Genomic DNA, 17,505 nt, shown 5'->3' with positions numbered 1-17,505 from the left:
GCTTTTATTTGTTTCAATTCTGAAAGAGCTGGCTATTTAAGTAATTTGGCAGCTCGACCGTTTACAGACCTTATCTGCCCTTCAAGAATATTTATGTCTACTCCAAAAATTCGTAACACAGACACTGTGGGATAAAATCCACGCTCCAGTGAGAATGAGGTCAGTTTGAACTTAGCGCTAAGCTCAAATGGCTCAGCTGAGTTCAAGTTTCTTTCCTATGAGTCACACCGTGTCACTATAGGCCTCTGAGAAAAGTTAGGATCTGAAGGAAACAGATCTCGGTCCTGCAATACTTTTAAAAATTTCAGAGACTTCTCAACTGTGTGAGATTTAGGCCCAATTCAAGTGAATCTCCAACCATCCAGCAATAGTGACATCATCTTACATTGTGAGCAATCAAAGCATTCAGAATATCTTACAGACAGCAAACTAGGAGGTTAATAAAATTGATGCTCTGTCACTTTTCCATATCATTTTTCAGATTGCAATAAAGATTAAGGCAAACATATGAAGTTAAGGTAGAAGCTGAAATAACAACTATTAAGAAAGGATTGTCATTTTAAAATTATTTGGTACTTTTATTGTAATGTATAAATGTAACAGTCTGCAAACATGAAATTACTTTTTCAGTAGCTGTGGGATTGTTCAGCAGTAATTATGGACCTAGTCTTTTTGTCAAAAATTCAGCCTCATTTTATTCTAAAAGGTGTAATTTTTTTCCAAGGATTTATTGATATTTTTATATTAACCTGTTCAAAGATCTTATTACACACTTCTGGAGCAGGTGGGAACACAGACATCCTGGCTGATAAAATACTACCAGTACACTATAAGGTTTCTATAGTGAGACTAATGGTATTCTTATCAATTCAGAAATTTCTAATTAATTGCAGTTTTCAGGGCCACTTGGTTAACTGCAGCAGAAGTGGGAAAGCCCTGAATTGGCCCTTAATTGGCTACTTAATGGCCTTGATTGGAAACACTGGAAGGTTGACCAAGAGTCTTTCCATCCGGAGTATAATCATGGTGAAAGTGGGAAGATGGCAGTTTGGGTATCCCATCACCCTGTCTAATTATCTGCCTTTCTCACCTTCAAGCTTGCCATTTTTGGGTACAGAAGATTTCATGCCAAAATTGAATATGACAGCAGAAAAGACAGGCTCAACTCAAAACACTAACTGTTTCTTTCAACACAAACCTGCCAAACCTGCTAAGTTTCTCCAGCATTTATTCCCAGAATTTGCTGTCAGTTTAGAAGTGTAACAATGGGAAATTCTGATAGTTTCAAGATTATTAAGACATTAAAATACAAACCATTAAATTTGTAAAAGCTTTTATTGTTGCCCTTGATATCCTTGCAAACTTCTACATGTATTCCTTTTTGTAGCTCATACCACTTTCATTGTATCACTTCACTGTTCTTTGTATTCCTCTCAGTGCACACAAACTTTACTATTCATTCATTTCTTTTAATTTTATACCTATATTCTCTTCCCTTGTTTCCAAAGTTGATCGATTAAAAATAAAGGAGACCTTGCTCATTGAATACAAATGTTCTCTACATATTTGTATTTAATCATGTACTTTTTTGAACATCTCTTACTGTCCATTTGTAGTTTAAACCATTAAGAGTTATTTTAATTTTGCTGTGGCTATTTTTTACCCATTTCCCTAAAGTCAGCCTTAACTGAATTTAAAAACTTGAGTCATATGACTTGCCTTTCTCCCTTTCAAACCTACTATTGAAGTCCACTTTTTTTATGGTCACTTGGTCTTTTGGGAACTGGAACCAACCAACAAAGAGTGAATTTTTTAAAAAAGGAGGAATAAATGAGAATGTTGGAGTAAACCAGAAAGCAATATAAAAACAGATAGTAAGACCTTTGACAAATACATAAAAAGGAAAAGAGTAGCTGAGATAAGCATTGGTTTGAGAGAGAATGTGACTGGGGAATTAATGTAAGGAACAAATGGAAAGGTCTTTGGCAAGTGCTCAAAATACTTGTTTATTCATACTCACCCAGTCCATGCTTGCAACCCTTAAAACAGTATGTTCACCATTAGGTGTGATTCTGTTACTGGATATTTGTTAAATAATGAGGAATATGCTGAATATTACACAGGAAATCAATTTAAGGTTTTCAATTGGGTTCACAGTGCGATAAATCTCTGCACACTAGGAACTGTTATGTATTAGTATATAAGGCTTTCTTTTACATAGGTAAAAGGAATTTGTGCATATATTATACCTTTTTGATGGAAAAGAAAGGGGCCGTGGGCACAGAAAATCTCAGCTGCATTCCCATGACAACACCCTGGGAACTGAAATTTATTATTAGCTATTCTTGCTGCATCTTCATGCCAACAATAACATAAACAATCAGCACCCTCTTCTCATGCTACATAAATTGGTGTCCCTCTTTTCCAGTTTATTTCTTGAGTTCTAGTCTTTACGAGTACAAGATACTAGGAATCAGAATCTTATCTCCTTTTATAATGTTTACATTCTGTATTATCAAGGAGTATTTTGTATCTCTCTTCATTGAAGAAGACACCAAAGAGATTCCATGAATAGAGGAAAAACAAGAGCAAAGGAGGTAGAGAAACCTAAAGCAGTATTATCAATCGCGGAAAAAAAGTTTCAGAGAAACTATTGGATCTAAAGGTTGACAAGATTCTGCACCTGATTGTCTGCCTCCTAGACTCTTAAAGATACTTGATGAATTGTTAGAACCTTCCAAACTACACTAGATTCTGTAATGATCAGAGATTGAAAAATCTCAATTGTACAATATAATACAGCACAGGAACAGACCCTTCAGCCCACCAAGGCTGCACTAATTCCTAATACTTGTTTGGACCCGCTATTTAATGCCCAGAGGCTGTTTCTATCTCTCTGTTCATCTCCCATTCATGTGTCAGTTAAGATATGCCTTAAACATTGCTAACATGTCTGCTTCTACCACCTCCATTGGCATTGCATTCCAGGCACCCACCACTCTGTGCATGAGAGATTTTTCCCACACTTCTCCCCCAGACAAACCCCCTCTCACCTTGACACTGTGCCCTCTTGTAGTTGACCTTCCCACCCACTATCCACCTTTCACTATCCACCTTAGCAATGCCTCTCATAATTTCGTAGACTTCTATCAGGTAGTCTCTAAATCTCTATCTTGCCAGTGAAAACAATCCAAGTTTATCCAACTCTTCCTTATAATGGAAACCTTCCATATGAGGCAACATCCTGGTAAACCTTCTTGGCACTCACTCAAATCATCCATGTTCATCTGGTAGAATCATAGAATCCCTACAGTGTGGAAACAGGCCCTTTGGTCCAACAAGTCCATACCAACCATCCGAAGAGTAACCCGCCCAGACCCATTCCCCTACCTTATATTTACCCCTGATTAATGCACCTAACCTACACTTTCCTGAAAACTACAGGGCAATTCAGTATGGTCAATCCACCCTACCCTTTGGACTGTGCGAGGAAACCAGTGCACCCGGAGGAAATCCATGCAGACACTGGGAGAGTGTACAAACTTAACACAGACAGTTGCCTGAGGTGGGAATCGAGCCTGGGTCCCTGGCGCCGTGAGGAAACAGTGCTAACCACTGAGCCACTGTGCTGGCCCAATATTCTATGCTGTTCTGGCAACCAAAACAGCATGCAATGTTCTAAAGCTTTATACAGCTGTAATATAACTTGACAACTTTTGTATTCTATGCCCCAGCTGATAAAGGTGATGTATGCCTTTTTTTATCACTTTATCCACTTTTGTTGTCACTTTCAGGAATCTGTGGACCTATATGCCCAGATTCTTCTGTATGTGAATGTTCGTAAGGGTCTCTATTTAAGTAATAAGGAAGACAAAATGCATGAAGCTATAGACCGGTTAGCCTAATTTCTGTCATTTGGAAAATGCTAATAATAATTATTAGGAAGAATCATAGGAATAGGAGTAGGTTACCTTACCCTTTGACATTGCTGTAATATTCAGTCAGATGATGATTGGCATATCAGAATGGAGCTAGGAATGCAACTTTGTGTACCCCATTATGACAGAAATAGCAGAACTTTTAGAAAATACTAATGCACTCAAATCAAGTCAGCGTGGTTCTGTAGAAATGAATACATGTTCAACAAATTTATTAGAGTACATTGAGGATGTAACTAGGAGGGTTGATAATGAGGAACCAGTAGATGGATTCTACTTGGTATTCCAAAAGGCATTAGATAAGGTGACTCAAAAGATAGTAACACAAGACAGCATTTATGGTATTGGGGGAGGGGTGATATATCAGTGTGGAGAGAGGATTGGTTAATTTAAAAAAAAAATGATATAAATGGAAAACTGAAAACTGAAAAAAATGCAAATGTTGAAAATCAGAAATAAAAACAAAACCAGAAATTGCTGGAAAACTGAACTTCAGTTCTGAAGAAGGGTCACTGGACCCAAAATGTTAACTCTGATTTCTCTCTGCAGGTGCTGCCAGACCTGCTGAGTTTTTCCATTGATATAAATGGGTCAATTTGAGGTTGACAAACTGTAACTAGTGGACTGCAATATGGATTGTTGCAGGGGATTCAACTATTTATAATGTATATTGTTGATTTAAATTAAACAACAGTTTATTTGTAATAAATTTGCTGATGATACAAATGTTTTGGTGTGACTGGGTAAAACTTTGGCAGACGGAGTCTAACATGGAAAATGTGAGGTTGTCATGTTAGGTTGGAAAAATAGGAAATCAGATATTATTTAAATAGAGAGAGACTGCAGAATACCATGTTAAGATGGGAGCTGGGTGTCCTTCTACATGAATCATAAAAAGTTAGCATGCGGAGGAGGTAGTGTTGACCTGATAATGTCACTGAATTAGAAATCCAGAACCACAGACTAATGTTCTGGTGACCTGGAAATGGTGAAATTTAGAGGATAAATGTGGTAAATATGCATTGAAAAGCTAGTCTAATGGTGACCATGTAACCACTACCGACTGCTGTAAAAACCACCTGTCCTTTACAGAAGCCATGATGTAAAGGTGTCAGTGTTGGACTGGGGTGGACAAAGTCAAAAATCACACAGCACAGGGTTATAGTTCAAAAGGTTTATTTGAAACTGCAAGTTTTCTGAGCCTCTGCTCCTTCCTCAGGCAGCTAGTGAGACATTGGACGTAGGATTTATAAGTAAAAGATCAAAGGTTCATAAAACTTGTGGGAATGTATTGAACAAACCTAGATGGCTATTAAATCTTTAATCAGTTAGAATGGAGATGCAGGTTTCGATTGATTAATTTCTTTTAAGTCACTATTCCAGGGTTACTTCAAGTTTTATCAGAATAAGGGTGACACCTCAGGTCAGTAAATGCATTTTAGGTTGAGGTCATGTTTCAAGTCTGTTTGTATCTCAGCCTAGAGCCAGACTGGTTTTATTTCCAAAGTAGAAACTTATAAAATGCTACATTGACTAACTGTCTGCAGATGGTGTGCATTTTGAACAAAATAGAATGTATCTGCAACTACAAATCTGCAAATGCAAATTCACCCCATACATTTATGTGTGTGTGTGTGTGTGTGTGTGTGTATGTGTATGAGGGAGAGAGTGGAAGACAGTGTGGATATGTGTGTGAGCATGTTCTTGAGAGAGTGTGTGCACGCACTTGAGAGGGAGAATGTGTCAGTGTGAGGGAGTATATGTGTTTGAGAGCATATATTTATGAGTGTGAGGGAGTTTACGTGTGTGAGAGCATGTGTGTGCGTGCGAGCATGTGTGCTTGAGAGTGTGCATGAGTGTGAGGGAGTATATGCCTGTGAGAGAGTGTGGGTGCAAATGTGTGTGTATGAGAGGATGTCTGTGTGAGTGTGCATGTGTGTAGTGTGAGAGAGAGTGTGTGTGTGTGTGTCTGAATGTAAAATGTGATGGGGTCAACTGTAGTGTGACATGAATCCAAGAGGCCATCTTCATGGGTACTGAACATGGCTGTCAGCCTCTGCTTGGCAGCTCTGTGTTGTTGCATGTCCCAAAGTCCTCCTTGAAGGACGTTTACCTGAGGATCTGAGGCTGAATGTCTTTGTATGCTGAAGTGTTCCTCCACTGGGAGGGAACATCCCTGCTGGCAATTGTTACACTGTGTCCATTCACCTGTTGTCATGGCGCCTGCTTGGTTTCGCCAATATACCTTACCTCGGAGCATCCTTGCCTGCAGTGTATGAGATAGACAACATTGGCCGAGTCACATAAGTACCTGCCGTGCCTGTGATGGGTGGTGTTCCCACGTGTAATGGTAGTATCCATGTCTATGCTTTCATATGTCTTGCAGTTGTTGCCATGGCATTGTGGTCATTGTTGTCCTGAAGGCTGGTAGTTTGCTGTGAACAATGGTCTGTTTAAGGTTTGGCAATTGTTTAAAGGCTAGAAATGGAGGTGTAAGGAAGATCCTGGCAAGATGCCCATCCTCATTGATAACGTGTTGCGAAGAATGTGGCACAGTCCCTCTGCTCCCAGGAAGTACTGGATGATGAAGGGTATCCCATCGATTTTTTCGGGTGTCTGTCTTCTGAGGAGGTAATTATGGCATTTCGCTGTAGCACATCAGAACTGGCAATCAATGAGTTGAGCATCATATCCTGTCCTTATGAGGGTGTCCCTGAACACCTTCAGGTGTTTGTCGCATTTCTCCTCATGCGAGCAGATACTGTGTACACATAGGAATTGTCTGTAGGGAATGGCTGTTTTAATATGCTTGGGATGGAAGCTCAAGCAGTGTAGCATCGGAAGGTTACTGTGGGCTTATGGTAAAGTGAGATACTGAGGTGTCTGACCTTGGTGGAGATGCAAGTGTCCAAGAATGAGACAGATACTAAAATGTAGTCCATAGTAAGTCTGATGGTGGGCTGAAACTTGTTGATGTCACTATGTAGTTGCTTCAGTGATTCCTAGCCATGGGTCCAAAGGAAGAAAATGCCGTCAATATATCTGGCGTAAAGCGTTGGTCAGTGCAGCAAAGGACTCTTATTCGAAATTGTGCATGACAATGTTGGCATATTGGGGTGCAAATTTGGTCCCCATGGCTGTTATATGTGTCTGGATAAAGAATTAGTATTCAAAGGTGAAGATGTTGTGATCAAGGATGAAGCAGTTGAGTTGTAGGATGGTGCCCAGAGTGGGGCAGTAACTTAAAATAAATACTGGGATTTACAAATTAATCAATCAAAACCTGCACCTCCATTCTAACTGATTAAAGACTTAATAGCCATCTAGGTTTGTTCAATATATTTGCATAAGTTGTATGACCCTTTGATCTTTTATTTATAAATTCTGTGTCTGAAGTATTCTGTTTCACTAGCTACTTGAGGAATGAGCGGAGGCTCTGAAAGCTTGCAGTTTCAAATAAACCTGTTGGACTATAACCCAGTAATTTGTCCTTTATGGGAGGAAATCTGCCATCCTTACCTGGTTTGGCTTACATGTGACTACAGACCCACAGCAATGTGGTTGATGCTTAACTGCTTCCTGGGCAACTAGGAATGGGCAATAAATATTGGCCTGGCTAGCAAAGCCAATATTGCATTAACAATTAAAAATAACAAAAAGGTACAACTGGTAATTAGGAAGGCATTTAGGAATGTAGGCGTTTATACAAGGGAGATGACATATAATGTAGGAAAGTCTTGTTCCAAATGTAAAGTGTATTGAACCAACACTTAAAGTACTGTGTACTGTTTTGGTCATAGAGTCATAGAGATGTACAGCACAGAAATAGACCCTTCAGTCCAACTTGTCCATGCTGACCAGATATCGTACATTAATCTAGACCCATTTACTAGCACTTAGCCCATATCCCTCCAAACCCTTCCTATTCATATACCCAACCAGATGCCTTTCAAATGGTGTAATTGTACCAGACTCCACCACTTCTTCTGGCAGCTCATTTCATACGTGCACCACCCTTTGCGTGAAAACATTACCCCTTAGGTTCCTTTTCGATCTTCTCCCCCCCTCCTCATCTTAAACCAATGCTCTCCAATTCTGGACTCCCCCAACCCAGGGAAAAGACCTTGTCTATTTACCCTGTCCATGCCCCTCATGGTTTTAATAAACTTCTATAAGGTCAACCCTCAACCTCGGACGTTCCAGGGAAAACACCCCCAACCTATTCAACCTCTCCCTATATTTCAAACCCTCCAACCCTGGCAACATCCCTGTAAATCTTTTCTGAACCCTTTCATGTTTCACAACATTCTTCCTATAGCAGGGACACAAGAATTGCACATAATATTCCAAAAGTAGCCTAACTAATGTTCTATACAGCCACAACATGACCTCCCAAATCCCATACCTGAGACTCCACTTTCAAGGAACTATGAACCTGCACTCCAAGGTCACTTTATTCAGTAACATTCCATAGGACCTTACCATTAAGTGTGTAAGTCCTGCTCTGATTTGCCTTTCCAAAATGCGGCACCTCACATTTATTTAAATTAAATTCCATCTGCCACTCTTTGGCCTTGGCCCATCTGATCAAGATCCTCTTGTACTCTTGTAACCTTCTTCGCTGTCCACTACACTTCCAATTTTGGTATCACCTGCAAAATTACTAACTACACCTCCTATGTTCACATTCAAATCATTTATATCTTACTTCTGGAAAGATTTATTCGTTACTTCAGGGCCATATTCTATATCTGCCTTTACTTTATTTGTGGCAGAGGATGTCAAAGATACCCAACTTTCACAACACAAGAAGCTTAAACCCTTTAGTAGCTTCCCTGGGCCCATGAGAACCAACCTTCAGACCGGATCAGACCAGCCTTTTAACCCTCCACCTTTTAACCTTGCTGCATAATCACTTACACTCCTTTCACTGAGCTTTCCCCGCGAGGCCTGTCCGATTTGCATTTAGCTTGAAGTCCAGTCTCCATGGTTTTTCTTCCATGGAGCTTGATCGCAGTTCCAGCAGTGGCTACCGCTCAGTCCTGGCACTGCTAGGGCTACACAGCTGCCATTGTGGGCAAGGGGGGCTGGCATCATGGTTATGTCACTGGACTAGTAATCCAGAACCCCCAGACTAACATTCGGAGGATGTGTATTCAAATCTTACTGTGGCAGATGATGAAATTTGAATTTAAGAAAAACAACTTGAATAAGAAGCTAGCCCAGTGGTGACCATGTAACCATTACGCCACAGCAATGTGGTGCTGCTCTCTGGATAATTAGGGATGTGACACTCACATCCTGTGAACATAACAAAAAAGACCAAAAGAGAAAATGCTGGAAAATCGTAGCAGGTCTGGCAGCATCTGTAAGGAGAGAAAAGAGCTGACATTTCGAGTCTAACTGACCCTTTGTCAAAGCTGAGGCTCAGAACCAATATGACCTGCTTCCAGTGTGGGCCAGTTGACTTCTGAGTCCATGAGCTCAATTGTAAGAAACGCATTATAGAGACACTATAGAAAATAGGAGCAGAGGAGCAGAAGTAGACTGATCATCTGACTCAGTACCCAGTTCCCACTTTCACCACTTTGATCCTTTTAGCCCTAAGAACTGTGTCTAAAACCAAGTTCTGTGACAGAGAATTCTTTACGTTCATCACTCTTTGGGTGAGGTTATCTCTCCTCATCTCAGTCCTAAAATCTAACCCACATCTTTAGACTGTAACCCCTGGTCCTGACTTCCTGGTCATTGGGAATTGAATTCTTGCATGTACCCTGTCTAGTCCTATTAGAATTTTATATGTTTATATGAGATCCCCCTCAATTTTCTTAACTGCAGCGAATATAATCTCCTTGTAAAATCCAGAGTATCTACTAACTTACCTCTAGGTCATATCCCTTCTTCCTCATATTAGTGTCTTTTGTCAATATTGCAAATCCAGCTTTTCTGATCCTTCTTTTCCTACTATGCAGAGGAATATTTATCTTTTAGCTATGCAATTTGTCTCAAGGCCTCAGTGATGCCAAATATGTTGAGCTAAATTTTTCACATTTGATTCACCTACATACTTTCATGTGTACAACTGTTAACCATAAGATCATAAGACACAGGAGCAGAAATTGGGCTATTCAGTCAATCGAGCTTGCTCTGCCATTCAATCATGGCTGATAAGTTTCTCAACCCCATCCTCCCACTTTCTCCTTGTAACCCTTGCTACTCAAGAACCTATCTATCTCAGTTTTAATTATACTCAGTGACCTGGCCTCCACATCCTTCTGTGGCAATGAATTCCATTGATTCACCACTGGCTGAAGAAGTTTCTCCTCATCTCCATTCGAAAAGGTTTTCCCTTTACTCTTAAGGCTATGCCCGTGGGTCCTAGTCTCTCCTCCCAATGGAAACATCTTCCCAACATCTAATCTCTCCAGGCCATTCAGTATTCTGTATGATTCAAATAGATCCCCCGTCATCCTTCTAAACTCCATCGAGAATAGACCCAGAATGATCAAATGTTCCTCATATGTTAAGTATAGACCCAGAGTCCCAGAAATAAACTTTGCCTGCCTTTGATAGAGCCCTCTGAGGCACAGTGGTAAATTGAATTATTTTAATCATGTCTGGCATGTTTTAATTAGTTATTTTTTTATTTCCTTAGCTTGTTTTGAACTTTGAAGTATTTATATTATTTGTTACTGTTAACATTGCATTTTAAAATCTATTCCTTTCATGGGATGTAGATGCCACTCCCAAGGCCAGTATTTGTTGCCAATTCCTAATTGCTGTTGATCTGAGTGGTTTCTGAGGCCATTTCAGGAAGCAGTTAAAAATGAACCACATTGCTTTCGGTCTGGAATCACATGTAGACCAAATCAGGTAAGGATGGCAGATTGCTTTCCCTAAAGAATGTTAGTGAACCAACCAGGTTTTTATAACAATTGGTGATAGTTGTAGGGGTCACAATTATTGAGACCAGCTTTACATCATAGATTGGTTCAGTGAATTTAAATTCCACCATTGCTGTGGTGGGTTTAGAACCTGGGTCACTAGTGACTCAGTATCACAACACCACCGCCCCTGCAGGTTTTGTTCTTATCTTATTTTTTTCAGTTCTTTAAGCTTTATTTTTAACTTCTCTCTAAGCCTGCCACCCTATTCATTGGTATAACTTGTATTTAACAATGTGCAATGGGGAAGTTAGGATGTTTAGTTTTATATGTTGGGGATACTTGCATGTCGCTGTGTGATAATTGAATTTGGGAGTACTTGAATATTGCAGTGTTTGACACTTATGAGAGCATTCAAAGAAGAAAGAGGAGCAGGAGTAGGCCATACTGCCTCCTTGAACAGCATTGTCATTCAATGTGATTATGATTGACCTTCTATGACAACTCCACTTTCCAGTCCTATTCCCAGAACCCTTGATTCTCTTAATGCCTGAAAAATCTACCGACCTCTATCTTGATTATACTCAATAATGCACCACGTGGAGCTCAGAATTCCACTCTCAAACCCCTGAGTGAAGACAATTCTCTTCTTCTCAGTCTGAAATAGCCAATATCTCATTCAGAGGCTATGGTTCCAAGCCCGAGGGGAGACTGCCCCTCAGAATCTACTCAATTGAACCTGCTAAGATTTCCATACATTTCAATTAGATCACTCTCTTCTAACCTCCAGAGTTTCCACAATGAACAAATCCTCACATTTTACATATCGATCTGAGATTTGTTTCAGATCCTTTAAAGCAAGCATGCTCCTACTTGGATAAGGAAGCTTACCACAGTACTCCAGGTATAGTCTTTAATAAAACTCTACATCATGCTTGCAAAACTTTCTTACTCTTGTACTTCCACCCCCTTTCAACAGTGTAAAATGCTATTTGCCCTTCTAATCTCTTGCTTTGTCTGCCGGTGCTCTGAAAAGGATCATAACCGTTGGAAGAATTTGGTTTGATTAATTTGTCTAACAGCTCATCCCTGGGGCAGCGACAATTGAGCTTCAGAATTCCTTGAATTTCACAGCTATTTGTGTGACGCCACTAATAGCTACTTACATGGTGTGTGAAATATGCCAGTCTGTCCCTTAGCCCTCCATCTGTCAGCAACCCTGCCATTGACACCTCAAGTGAGAAAAAAACCAACATATTAATTTATTCTTAATATCATTAAAAATTAGGATAATCCATGCTGTGATCTGTTAATGCTCCTTTCTCATGAGATATTTGCAAGTTACAGGAACTGCCAAAGAGAGAATATTCACCAATTCTGATCAAATATTTTACAATGAAGTTCAGGCATTGCGTTGAAAAGTTAGAAAATCCCAGCTGGAAATGCCACGTTGTTCCAAAAAGGCATTTTCCTGATCTCTGGACTGTTGGGGATAACATTTCGATTATCAATTCCTACAGTATTTATTTCAAATAGCTAAATAGAAATGAGACAAAGACATTATCATGGGAACATTGAGGGAAATAAGGTTGACAGCTTGATTAAAATTCTTTTGTCAGTGTAACTAGTTGGCTTAGCATTTGTTGCCCATCCCTAAATGCTCTTGTGAAGGTGGTGATGAGCTACATTCTTGAACCACTTCAGTGCATGAAGGTTAGGCACACACATTGTTAGGGAAGGAATTCCAGATTATGACCCAGTCACATGTAGGCCAGACTTGGACCTAAGGACAATAGCCAGAGACTTTTCCCCAGGGCAGGATTGACTGGCACAAGGGATCATAGTTTTAAGATATGAGGAGGAAGATATAGAGGAGACATCAGAGGTAGGTTCTTTACACAGAGAGTTGTGAATGCATAGAATGCGTTGCCAGCAGTGGTGGTGGAAGCAGAGATATTAGGGACATTTAAGCGACTGCTGGACATGCACAAGGGCAGCAGTGAATTGAGGGCTGTGTAGGTTAGGTTATTTTATTTTAGATTAAGAATAATCCTTGGCACAACATTGTGGGCTGAAGGGCCTGTTCTGTGCTGTACTCTTTTATGTTTTATGTTCTGCAAACCATCAATGGACCAGACAGATCTTTACCAGAATCAATACTAATCTGAGTAAGGATGATCATGAAGCTATTGTTCATTCCTCAACTTTATTCATTGAATTTAAATTGCACCAGTTACTCTGATGGGATTTGAACCCATGTTCCTAAAGCCTTAGCCTCTGAATTAACTGATGTTCCCATTAGGTCACCATATTCCCCTGAAGATGCGGAAAACCAGCTGTTTGAAGGCTGGTAACAGCTGGATTGAGGTTTGAATGAGGTAGATGAGAAACCTGGCAAAAAGTCTAGGAGAATACATGAAAAGGCAGTAAACACCTATACAGACACTGAGAGTGATGCAGCTTGGTGGCTGGATATATGTTATACAGAAGCAGGTTGTGGTTTCTGGACATGGAAAGAGCTTAGGAATGATCAGGAGAGACCTGATAATGAAACTAGTGACGCAGCAAGGGTAGAAGGAATATCAGAGTATGATCATCATATAGCACAACTGCTGACAGCAACTAACATTCAAGCCACTCATGTGCCAGGCAATGACCACCTCCACAGAGAGAAAATCTCCTCCTGACATTCAATGGCATTACTATCATGGAATTCCCAACCATCTTCATCCTGGGAGTTATCAATGACCAGGTCCTGAACTGAGCTAATCATATAAATATAGTGACTATAAAAGCAAGCCAGAAATTACAAAAAACTCCTCAAACTCCTGCCTTAAGAGCACTTTGAGTGTACCAATACCCCAAGAACAACAGTGGTTCAAGAAGGCAGCTAATTACTACCTTCTCAAGGGCAATTAGTGATGGGTAATAAATGGTGGCCTAACCAGTTATGTCCATATCCCTCTGAAAGAATTAAAGAAAACAGAACAGTACACATCTCCATACTTGGTCTGACTGCAGCATACAGATGATCAGTACTGCAGAGCAAACCCAATGTTGGGACAAATACTCAAAAGATGCTCTTTTCATTCTGGCCAGCTCCCTCTGGTTAATTTAAGATTCATGCTGACCAGTTCCATCTGGTTAATCCACAGTTCACACTGTCTAGCTTCATGGGAAACCCTGATGAAGGGCTTATGCCCGAAACGTTGATTCTCCTGCTCCTTGGATGCTGCCTGATCTGCTGTACTTTTTGAGCACCACACTCTTGACTCTGATCTACACTATTTGCAGTCTTAGCTTTCTCCTCCCTGATGCTTTGAATGCCTAAATATTAGCTGACTTCTTTAACCAATTATAGTGTGTGTTCCCATAGCAACAAAGATACTTCCTTGTTTATTTTGGCATTTACTTCCCTCACTGCTAGCTTCTGTGTATAATGTATGTTTGTGGTGTTTCTCCAGGTACTGCCCCATGTCGTAGAACAGCCTGAATAGTGAAAGCATGAGGCTATTCTGTAACAGAGGGCCTAACAGCTAAATCTGACCTACAGTCAGCTTTAGTATTGCGTTTAACCCCAAGAAGGGTATCTGTCTTCGGGTCTGGGCCATCAATATGCCTGGATGCCTTCGACTCCATAACATTGTTGGATTCTGCCCAACCACATCTCATCTGCTGCTGAAGCCCTCATCCATGCCTTCGTTACTTCCAGACATGACAATTCCATTGTACTCCTGGCTGACATTACATTTTCTGTGCTCCATGAACTCAAGCTTGTTCTAAATCTTACTGCCTATGCACAAACGTACATCACAGTACATGTACATGTGCTTCTGATATTGGCTTTCTGTTTCACAAACTGAAATATAAAATTCTCATCCTTTATGTTAAACCCCTTCATAGTCTTGGCCCCAGCAATTCTCTTACCTCCTCCAGCTTCATTTTTTTGGATTAGTGGTGCTGGAAGAGCACAGCTTCAATGTACCTACAAGCTTCCATGTCCAACATTACCCACAGATTGGTATCTTGTTTTTTTCATTTATTCTGTCATGGGATATGGGCACCCACTTGGCAAGATCTGCATTTGCTGTCATCCCCATTGCCCTTGAACTGAATGACTTGCTTGACTATTTCAGAGGACAGTCAAGAGTCAACCACATTGCTGTGTGTTTGGAGTCACTTTTAGCCCAGACAGGCAAGGATGGCAGATTTCCTTTCCTAAAGAATATTGTGAACCAGACAGGCTTTTAACAAGCATTGATGAGAGGTTCATTGTCACTATCAGCAAGACTAGCTTTCAATTTCAAAGTTATTTATTTTTCATCAACTGTCAAAAGCACCAGTTAACACCAGTATCCCACAGCATTGGCTTGGACCTCTGGATTATTAGTCGTGAAGTGAAAGGACTGTACAGCATGGAACAGCACAGACCCTTTGGTCCAACTCGCCCATGCTGACCAGATATCCTGAACTAATCTAATCCCATTTGCCAGCACTTGGCCCATACCCCTCTTAAACTCTTCCCATTCATATACCCATCCAGATGTCTTTTCAATGCTGCAATTGTACCAGCCTCCACCACTTCCTCTGGCAGCTCATTCCATACCTGCTTCAGTCACTGCATGAAAAAGTTGCCCTTTAGGTCCCTTTTATATCCTTCCCCTCTCACGCTAAATCTATGCCATCTAGTTCTGGACTCACCCACCCCAGGAAAAGACTTTGTCTATTTATACTATCCATGCCCTTCATGATTTTATAAACCTCTATAAGGTCACCCCTCAGTCTCCAACACTCCAGGGAAAACAGCCCCACCCTATCATACCTCCCTCTATAGTTCAAATCCTCCAATCCTGGCAACATTCTTGTAAATCTTTTCTGAACCCTTTCAAGTTTCATAACATCCTTCCGATAGGCAACATACCAGAATTGCACATAATATTCCAAAGTGGCCTAACCAACGTCCTGTATAGCCGCAACATGACTTCACAACTCCTGTAGTCAATCCTCTGACCAATAAAGGAAAGAATACCAAATGCCTTTTTCACTATCCTATCTAGGAGAAAGTGAGGACTACAGATGCTCCTGCTCCTTAGACGCTGCCTGGCTTGCTGTGTTTTTCCAGCACCACATTTTTCAACTCACTGTCCTATCTACCTGCAACTCTACTTTCAAAGAACTATGAAATTTTGGTGTCATCCACAAACCTACCAAGCATACCTCCTAAATTCTCATCCAATAGATAAAGAAAGTATACAGCTGTGACAACTGGGAATGGTTCACTAACACCAGAGGACAAACTTGATGACGGCATAAAATGTTTTGGTCTTGTTAAAGTGGTGGGGCAGCACTCTGCTCTCCACCTAAGGTGTAAAGGAACTCTTCCCTGGTCTTCCTCCTCTTCTTCTGGTCTATCTTCCATCTGCCTAGTGAGGACGACTGATCAAAACTGAAAGTGTCAAACTTGTAATCTAATTCCCAGTCTCTGTAATCTCCAAAGCACCATCTCCATTGCAATAGCTCAGTTTCGCAAGTTACTCGCCTTTTGTACATCCCTGATTTTAAGCACTCCACACTTAGGGTTCTCGTCCCTTCGGCTGCCAAAGCCATAAGTGTTAGAATTTCTTTCCTGAACCTCTCTGTCTCTCTCTACTTTGCTTTCCTCCTTGAAGCTAACCCCTACAATTGACCTCTTAACTAGCGATTTTTGAGAAGATTTGTAGCTCAGATTGATGAAAAGTCTGTAAGCTAGCTTCTTAAGGAACCAAGACCTATAAATAGAGAGGTGGGGCATACCACCAGTGCTTCACCAGAGACTCGCACTGATGATGTTACGAATGGTGACGAAATGTCTGAAAACAAACTTTCAAACTTACAGACCGACCTCTGAACTGTTTGATGAATTTTAGCCATCGGCCCCAATTCTTTAAGAATGCATATTGCTGTCAAGGTTTGTTTATTAACCAATCCTGATAAGTCCTTCACACATTTCACTACATGAAAGCAGCAACATAAATTAAAATTGTTGTTGTTAAACAAAAGCTCATTATAACTACACCTGAAGAAATCAAAACTTTACATTGACTTGTGAAAGTTCCTCGAGGTTTGTATAGGTCCATCACCTCTGGTTAGACATTTTCATGGTAGTTAAATCACATCAACTCCTGCTACAACCCCTCACCCTGCCAAACAGCTTTTATCCCATCCACAATTACAGCTAGTAGCTAATTGTAAATAAAAGTGTTTTGTTTGTTTTAAGTGCTGCTATGGTTTTTGATGCTCACAGCAGAGTCCTGGAGATTAACATTTAATTCCTGCTGATTTCAGGATGATATCATCTGGAGAGGTCAAGCCTAGCTTTATACAAGGACCTGTCCTGGGGAAAGTTCAGCCCCCTCCCACTTATAGCTTGCCAAGATCTTCATCGCTCATGTGAGCATCTTTTGCTGGTCAAATGCTTAAGTATTTCCTTTGTCTTGCAGGAAAGCCATCTTGAGATCAGGCCTACAGCATCTAGCTCCAGAACAGGCACCCAGTACCATCCTGAAGAATGGACCTACCAGAGAGATGCGGACCAGCCCTGACTGGACTGTGAGTTGTTGGGTCATAGTTGGGAATTAACTGTGCAGCAGCTTCTACAGGACAACTATGAGGTACATAGGAATCTGGGTGTCCTGGTACATGAG

General features: G+C 40.6%; 1 protein-coding gene across 7 annotated transcripts in view; it reads left to right on the top strand.

Annotated features, from left to right (window-relative positions):
• Positions 1 to 17,505, top strand: part of dgki (diacylglycerol kinase, iota) — a 235,012-nt gene that overhangs the window by 21,604 nt on the left and 195,903 nt on the right. For all 7 annotated transcript variants that reach the window (XM_072552477.1, XM_072552472.1, XM_072552476.1 and 4 more), the window contains exon 2: positions 17,302 to 17,410. In XM_072552477.1, coding sequence (XP_072408578.1) covers positions 17,302 to 17,410 — 109 coding nt within the window. The remainder of the gene's footprint in view (positions 1 to 17,301; positions 17,411 to 17,505) is intronic.

The sequence above is a fragment of the Chiloscyllium punctatum genome, chromosome 32, assembly GCF_047496795.1.
Source record: "Chiloscyllium punctatum isolate Juve2018m chromosome 32, sChiPun1.3, whole genome shotgun sequence".
In the NCBI taxonomy this organism is placed as follows: Eukaryota; Metazoa; Chordata; class Chondrichthyes; order Orectolobiformes; family Hemiscylliidae; genus Chiloscyllium; species Chiloscyllium punctatum.
This window is presented reverse-complemented; position numbering and strand designations above follow the sequence as displayed.